We start from the raw sequence: 9040 nt of genomic DNA, 5'->3' as shown, positions 1-9040 counted from the left end.
TTGCCTTTCTTTGAAAATTATGCTAACCTAAGATTGTTTGTTTAAGTGCTTTTTAACTTATGTGGTAGAATTTCAAGATGATCTTGATGATTCAATCTACCCAACTCATCATTGATCATTGATTATTGCATTTATTGGTTTCTCTACTCAACAAATTCCATCACTAATAATTAAATCTTTAACTATCATTATAAGACTTGAATATCGCAAACTAAAACATCAATAGATTTCATTGAAAGAAATATCAATAAATTTCTTTTATGTATAAATTAATAATCAATAAAAATTATTGTTAATGCGCCTCTTAAGGATATGAATTAAAAGATATTAAAACTTTAGTTATCACAATAAAATTTAAATATTATATATGTCAAAACATCACTCGGTTTCTTTCAGATGTAAGACAATATTCGATTTCAAGTCCATATCTTAAACAATTGAGAACACAATAAAAAAAACCAAAAGTAATTAGATCTAGCCCTAAAAATTTTGAATACCGAAGATTCAAAAACTCATTCCCATAGGCTTAAAATTTTCAACAAAGAAAAATTCAAACTACTGGAAAAACAGAGAGCCTTTCACATTCACTTTCACTTTCGAACGACACAAGGGTATCATTGTGCTACCATTTTCAACTGGCCATCGCAATCATCTTTGGTTTAACATTAAACAGTAACCTGCTTGCTACGGCTACGTAGTAGTCCTTTCAATGGCCCACCGGGTTGTCATGTATCATAAATCATAATATTCAGCGAACCTAGCTAGATTTTCTCGATCTCTCCCTTTCTTTTATTTTCTTCTTTAACCTACTTTTGTCATAGATGATAAAACCCTATATTCCTTTGAATTCAATCATTTCATTGGATATAGGTACGGCCAAACAAATGAATAGAGGACAGAAAGAAATTATAAGCAAGAAGAAAAGCCATAGCCTTTTAAGTATGTATCACTTTCACTTTTTCACATACACTACTTTTTTTCCATCTCTCTTCTGGACTATCAGGATACAGATACAAGCGAATCAAAGGCCCTGTATAACATAACAGTAGTTGCAACTTTCCAATAATAAGTTCACTAGTTTTATATTTCTAGTGAAACGAGTGTGAGTACGATGAAGACCAAAATGTGGCACATAATAACATGTGTATTGAACTATGGTTTATGTTTTGGAGAGCTTATGGAATAGAAAAATACTTTAAAGTTTAAACAAATAAAACTAACTCTAATTTATTTGTTTAAAGTTACATTTGGACGCATCTTTGAACAAATAAGCTACCAGAACATAGGTTAATTTAAATACACACATGTTAGAGCTAGGCTGCTAGCTACAAGCTACTAGCTCTAGATATTCCAAGAAACTAAGCTCACATTTTTGTTTTTCTACATCAAACTTCCAAAGATTCGTCACCCAACAGTTTTTCTACATCAAACTTCCAAAGCTCACATTTTTGTTTTTCTACTAGCTCAATTGACTTCTATCTTTGTTCTCATGCTGGAATTGTCCATCAAACGTGCAAAGGAAAATCATCTATCAAAAAATCATCGCTAAAGTCATCCGAACCCATCATATCCCCAGAAATCACATCCCATTGTCACAGTCCAATGTTGATGATAAGACAGGCATGTGGCCGAGTGATTCAAATGCCACAGTTCGATCTGGGGAAATGAGATAATCAGACGATGATGATTGGATGTGAGCGATATCATTCTGATCACTAGGAATCTCTTCCTTGTATTCCTGCTTTATGGAGGATTGGAAGGATGTGAAAAAGGGGCTGTCTTGTTTGTTGGTGATCGTGGAGTTGTCAAAACTTAGTAGCACGGAAGAGTCACTAGGCGGAGAAGAATTCAAGAATAATTCAGGGACTTTTAGGAAGTTGCTGCATGTGTGCTGGCCTATATATGTGCTCCTATACTTTGGTGGATCATCATCGATTCTTTGCACATGTTTGGTTGCTAGGCACCCTTGATCATGTTTATGAGTGCACCTATAGTAATGCCTGCATCATACCCCACAAAATAGAATCAATTTTATGCTATGATTAGACAATTATAAAAGGAAATCAAGGGTTTGATTTCTTTGTTTTTCTTTTTGGAATGAGTACAGAAAATAAAGCATTTCCCAATACTTTCTATACATGTTTAAGAAAACTTCAATAGATTAATGGACTATGGTGCATTCCAAAATGATTTTAGTCACTAACAAATTCTAGCTTACCTTTTTCTCCAAAAAATAAATAAATAAGGAACAGTTCTTTTTCTCAATTATTTTTGGAAAATGAATAGAGTTTTTTTTTTTTTATAATGTTTAATAACGTCAAAATACTGATTGATTTCTTTTACTGGGCAATATTTAAACCAGAAACAAAATTTTTCTTTTTTGTAAAGTTAAAAAAAGAAAAAAAAAAAAAGTTTTTGCAAGATTTTGCTGATTACTGAACTTGGGATTTGACAAAATTAAATAGAATGTATCAAAAATGAAACAATAAATACCTTGGGAATTTGGCATTAAGGATTACTTTTTGCCCATATTTTCTCCATGCATAGCCGTCATCTGTCAGACTAGGGGTTTCTTTTGTCCACGACTGAGCTGTCTTCCTACAAGTAAGGAATCATATAACTTTGTTAGAAAAATTTGACTTACAAGATTTCAATACAAAAACCCAAGTATTCCATAAGAAAGTCCAGAAATGGTTAATCCGGTTAATGAAATAAGGGGCATACTAGTCTTTCAAAAGCATATACTTCCTTTCTGTCTTAATTTACTAGTATTAGTACAGTTTAACACATGATCTTAGCTGTATAGTAGCATATTAAAAAGGCAAACCTGTCCTACTCCTACTTGTTAACTATTTATAGATAAGATCACCATTGATACCAAGTTTTAGACCTGTTTTTCTTTTTTACATTTGGTAAACTAGAGGATTCATACGGTAGTACAGTACTTCCAAGCCAATTAGACAAAAACAAATAATAAAAACTTACAGGAGTGATAGAGTAAATGAAAAAAATTTTACCTCCTCTTATAACAGCCTCTCCGATCCTTGTGTGTTGTATTCCTGGAAGTTTCTTCTGAAGATTCTGATGACTTGGGGCCACCATTCCAATTGGTGACATGGGTATTGGCCTGAATTTGAGACACCTCATCAGACTCAGCGTTGTTCAATATGGAGAGGCTATTAGTAAAGGAATTCAAGATTTTCACAACAAGATCTTCAGCTGGGGCTGCCTTGTTGTTGTTGTTGTTGTTGTTATCTCCAGCTGACTTATTAAGCAAAGAACGTAGCTGATTTACAAAATCACGGCCTTGAACAAGCTCTTTTATTGCCTTTTTCTTGCTAGAAGGTAAGCTTTCAGGCCAAGTACACTCCATTGTTGTGTGTGAGAGTTTCAGTGTGTTTTGAAACTTTTGTGTTTTGTGTTTATGTGACTATCTTTTGAGCTTTTGAGTCCCTTGTGTTTGAGCTCTTTTTTTTACAAGCCAAAGTGAAGCAAAGCAAGAGGGTTTTTATGTGAGTTAAGAAAAGCACCTTAGATTAGAGAGCATGTGCAAGGAAAATCAGAGGAAGCTAGAGAGGAAAATTCCTCACGTTAATCAGCTTGTAAAGCCCACGCGCATTTCAATCACAATGATTCCCTGACTTACTCTAACCGTACACGTGTTCTCCACCTAGGGTCAGATTTGGCGAAAGTACAAAATCCTGCTTTGGGCGCGAGTGGGGGGTATGGTGGTTGTTGATTACGAATGTGAACATGACGTCACGAGACGACGTCAGGGGTACAACGTCACGCATCACCAGTTGTTTGCCACGTGGTAACAATGTTTATTTAATTCCCAAGTGGTACCCCCATTTTCCTTGTCTTTATAAGTTAATACTAAACTTAGTAAATGACGATTGTAACCTTGAGATGGTAGTGAGTGTGAGGCAGATGGGCTCAGTGAATAGGGCAAGTAGGGGGGCTAATATGGGGTTTTCAGCAATACGACAATAGCTAGGTGGTTGGATCTTCCAAGTCCTTGGTGGCTGGGTCTTCTGTTTTTGGATAAGCATTCAATAGGTAGAGATAGTGTGTAGTAAGGCTCATTGTATTCCGTGTAACCCATGGGTAGGGCACATTTTCTATGGCAGCTGTATGAACCAGGTAAGCCCATTTAGAACCGTTTGGTAATGTTATTCTAATAATATTGTTTGTATTTTTTAAAAATAGATGTAAGTAAAAAATTATGTAAAAATACGTGTAATATTTTTTCAAAATTAAAAACATGTATTTAAACATATATACTAAACAGACTCTTAAATTTTAGAGACATATTTTTATGTCACAATTTTTGTTACAACTATATGAACCACATAAGCCCATTTAGATTTTAGAGAAATATTTTTGTCGTGACATTGGCACAATTGAGAAAAAAGCAATTGGTTAGTATGAAAGTACTTATTTATAGCTACAATCGATCATTTCATTAAATTAGGGCAAATTTTATTGTTGTAGGCATATTGTTTAAAGAAAAGATTGTATTTGTGTGTGTGTGTTTTATAGATCGGAGGAGGAGGTGTGAGATTGTATTTTGCTCTACCTATAACAATTTTGATTAGAGATTAAATATTATAAATTTACTATGGTATATGTGTTATCTTATTGAAAATTATAAATTATGTGATAATAATACTATATGCACCTTGTCATGAGAAAGTAAAATTTTCAATGGGAAATATTCTCTTAAATAGAGAGAATCATATCCTATTATGGAATATGAGTTCCACGCATATCTTCTCATGGTATGTAGTAGATCTCACAATATGTAGTAGATCTCACAATTGTACGAAACGATGTAAGGGATAATGCATATATGTAGTGCATAGGATACCTTCCTATGAATTAAACTTTCAAATGAAGAAGATTGTATTTCCTCTCAAAATGTGAGTTCTATACATATTTTCTTGTAGTGTGTGAGTCTAACAATCATATGAGATCAATAAGATACTTTCTTGTGAAATAAACTCCCAACTAGAGAGCATCATATTCCCTCCCAAAATCTGAGTTTCATACATATGTAGGCACACATTTTGTGATAAGAGCACATTATACAGCTGCTCTAGGCTACACGAGATAATTATGGTATTTAGGCCTTTGGTTTGAAATTTTTTTCTCTTTTAGCCACTCTACATACGATAATTAAATAAATTTGTCAGTATGTGGGTAATACATTCTATGAGAAGAGCACTTTATACAGCTCTCGTAAACTACACGAGATAATTTTGGCATGAAGAGGCATTTGGCTTGGAAAACTTATCTCTTGCAAGCGCTTTACATATGATTATGATAAAAATCTTATAGTATGTGGGGCACACATTCTTTAAGAAGGGCACTCGATACAGTTGTTACAACTTATGCAAGAGATAACTATGTGGTACGAAGAGACCTATATGCTATATATCTTATAGCATATAGGTCTCACAAGTGTGTCAGATCTATAGGTAGTGAGACATCTATTTTATATATTAGATACTTTCTCTTGAATTACATGGGGTCCTTAATTTTTTTTAAATAAGACAAAAGAAACACATATGAGAGAGAGCGCCGTACGAGGAACGAAAAATCAGACTGATTTTGAATGAATTTAGAAGAACGTGGGGTTGGTTTTTATTGGAGAAGACATTATTAATATTAATAGATTTTGGAGATTTTAATAAGTGTTTGAAAAATGTTGGGGGAAACAAAAGTTAATAGGAAAGCCAGTGTAAGGTGCATGCGCCTTAATGTGGCTGGCTCAATAGAGTCTTCTTTAATATTTGTCCCTCAAGGATCTACCAAACTAAGAGGATATTTCATTTTTCCTCCTTTAAAAAAAAAAAAAAAAAAGTAGAGGATATTCTATTTTTTATAAGGTGTGAGGGTTTTCTTTTTTTTTAAGAAAAACGATATTTTTGTCTTTTGTACTTCGTTGTTTAGTTTTTTTTTTTTTTTTTGGCTAAATCGTACTAAGTTGTTTAGTTGTCTTTACAAGTTAAAGTTAGCGCAAGATTCACCTTAAGGGAAGGGGAGCATATTAGCATAGACCATAGTGATAAAATCAGAGGGAGAGCTACACGCATAGGTGAGGGACCATGGCCTCCCAAAATTTTGAAAAAAACAAAAATCTTTATTATATATAAATTATTTTTAAATTTGAAAATTTAGCTTACAAAAATAAAAGTTGGCTCTTCAAATATTTAAGTTAATCTGATGATACTCTTAAAAAGTAATTAATCTAATGGTTATAGAGTCAATATTTTATTTTTTCAATTTTATTTTTTATTATAAAATGTACTTTTATATTTGTTAATTTTTTTATAAAATTTTGCTTCAAACATGTTTAAATCTATCTTTTTTAATTCATTATGTACAGATTAAACAAATCATTCAATCATAAAATATATATATATATATATATATATTTGTAACTAAAACTATATATAAAATGTGTTTTTAATGGCGACAATGGTGATAACTGATACCAGGGGAAGAGGGACCTCCTCAAAAATTCACACAGTACTGTGGTCCAGCAGACTTGACGCTAATAAGGAAAGACATTATCCTATCAAAAAATAAATAAATAAATAAGGAAAGACATAATGTACTCTACACAAAATGACAAAAGAGCTCCATTTTCAATCTTTTTCCAGACAAAGGTAATAAGTAATGAGTATTGAGTGGGTCCCATTTAAAACCCAATTTTTTATTATGCTTTCAATGGTTTCTCCCGGCAATTCAACGAATTCAATTAAGGAACATGGACGGGTCCCACAAAACAATAATTTAAAAAAAAATCCAAATTTTAAGTATATGCTAAGGTTAGATTCTACGTAATTTTATAAAAGTTTCAAGGTTGTGAGATACACGTACAACTTTGTAGGTATGTTACTCTATTCTTAATGCTTGTTACATTGACTTATTTTCTAAATTTAAGGAATTAAATTTTATGTTTAAACTTTGTGTTTAGATTGATATCTTAATTTGATTGTTATTAACTATGATTTTTTTGAATCGTTATTCACTATGAATAATTTTTTTTTTTTTTGAGAAAGTTATTCACTATCAATTGATTATTAATGTTTAGAGTGATTGAATAAATTAAACTAGGTATGAAAAATAAGAAAAATAAATTAAGTTTAATTTATATTAGATTTTGTATGACAATGTCATTAGTATATAAATATATTTATTTATTAATTTTTATTTTTTCTCTTGTCCGTTAAATATTATTTTTGCCCCTCCTAATTTGAAATTTTTGCTCCACAACTAGGTTAGAGCAAGAGAGTTCCAAACATGTTTGGAACCAAACTTGTTCCTCCTAGTTTTGGATCATTCATATTTTAAAAAATGTCATTAGTTCAATTGAAATATTTTTACACGCTTTAGTATACAATTTGATACAAAATACTAAGTTTCTTTTTTGTATATATATAACTTATTAAATAAAAAAAAGTGTATACATATGTGGTTAGGGTGTCTTGACTAATATATTAATGTCACAACTCGGTCCCGAACAAAAATTTATGGCTCCGCTGGATAAAATCATCTTCTTCTGTTTTTTAGTATATAAAATGATCATTAAACATAGAAATTTTACCATGTTTTAAAGAGTTTTTTGGCATGTTTTAACTTTCAAACGAAATATGACCGTAAAGATATTCTAGTATGGTCACAAGTACATTTTCAATTAAATTGCATTGAGCATGAAAGCACCAGAATGTTGTGTCGCAAGATAATTTTTACAAAAAAGAGGATACAATTAACTTGAATTATCGAAATATATCCTGTAATTGGATTTCTGCTGGGAAATAAATTCATCCAAATAAATGAAAAAAGTGAAAATAACATGGCTGGTTGTCATGAAATAAGGAGTAATTAATGATATCGAATAGACTCATCAATATATATTTATAGCTACAACCAGCCCAGCATTAAAAAAAATGGGGTCTACCATTTCCATCTATCTACTATTTGTAGCTTCTTAACACGTTTAACATATTTCCTATTTCGTGAAAACAATTGAAGGAATTGCGGGAACTTTTCTCAAGGAGCATCGTACTAGATAATTGTCAATGGTAGTTTAACATAATTTACATTCATCCAATTATTATGGGAAGCCACTTTCTAGGGTAGTTGTTATACTAACTAATTTTATTATTATTAATATTAGAGGTCAAATTTATCTGGATCGATGAATAAAAGATCAATACCTTAATAAGAAGAATGCTGAGGTGGTCAAGTTTGAACACAAGATACCATTCACACACTGGTGATGTGGAATAATATTTGGAAAATTACAAAAAATTTCATAACTTCTTGCTACAAACTTTAATGTAGCAGAATGCTGAGGTGGCCAAGTTTGAACACAAGATACCATTCACATACTGGTGATATGGAATAATATTTGGAAAATTACAAATACTTTTGCAATAAATTTTAAGTGTTAAGTTGATACTAATAAGTAAAATAGTAATTTCAGTGATGGATTCAAATTAAAACCAGTAATAACTTACCAACTAAGATTTGTTGTGAAAGCATTACTACTTACAAAATTTTCATAATCTATAAAGTTGTCATTAATTTTCATATGAGTTTATCATTTTATTGTCTACTATTTACAGTTTGTCACTTGTATAGTTATATAGTTAAAAAATTATGTATCTAGATTTATTAAAAAGAAAAGTAATCAAATAGACAGTTAGATTGAATTGAAATTTGAAAGGTGTAAGGAAACTCTCTTTTTTTGTTGTTGTGTTTTTGTAGTTCTTTTCTTTTCGTTATTGGTTAAGGTATATATATGGTTTTTCGATCCAACCCAACTCTAATAATTAAGAAATTGAGAATAAAAAAAAAGTTTTAAGTTCAAAATTTAAATTCATTAGTGTTTGGGAAATGTTAGGTTTATACATTAGATAATCAACAAACCATGCTTATTAAAATACTTTTATTGGTTTTACTAGCATTATACTCGTGCGATGCATGACTTAATCAAAATTCATAAGTAAATAATTTTTTTATTAAT

General features: G+C 31.1%; 1 protein-coding gene across 1 annotated transcript; it reads right to left on the bottom strand.

Moving 5' to 3' along the window:
• Positions 1-1194: 1194 nt before the first annotated feature.
• On the bottom strand, positions 1195-3498 carry LOC112034740 (WRKY DNA-binding transcription factor 70). Its single transcript, XM_024067554.2, is given in 4 exon segments — positions 1195-1588; positions 1591-2000; positions 2494-2598; positions 3018-3498. Coding segments are annotated over 4 exon segments (954 nt in total). The 5' UTR covers positions 3374-3498; the 3' UTR covers positions 1195-1505.
• Positions 3499-9040: the final 5542 nt, after the last annotated feature.

Source organism: Quercus suber, unplaced genomic scaffold, assembly GCF_002906115.3.
Source record: "Quercus suber isolate HL8 unplaced genomic scaffold, Cork oak 2.0 scaffold_149, whole genome shotgun sequence".
Lineage (NCBI taxonomy): Eukaryota > Viridiplantae > Streptophyta > Magnoliopsida > Fagales > Fagaceae > Quercus > Quercus suber.
This window is presented reverse-complemented; position numbering and strand designations above follow the sequence as displayed.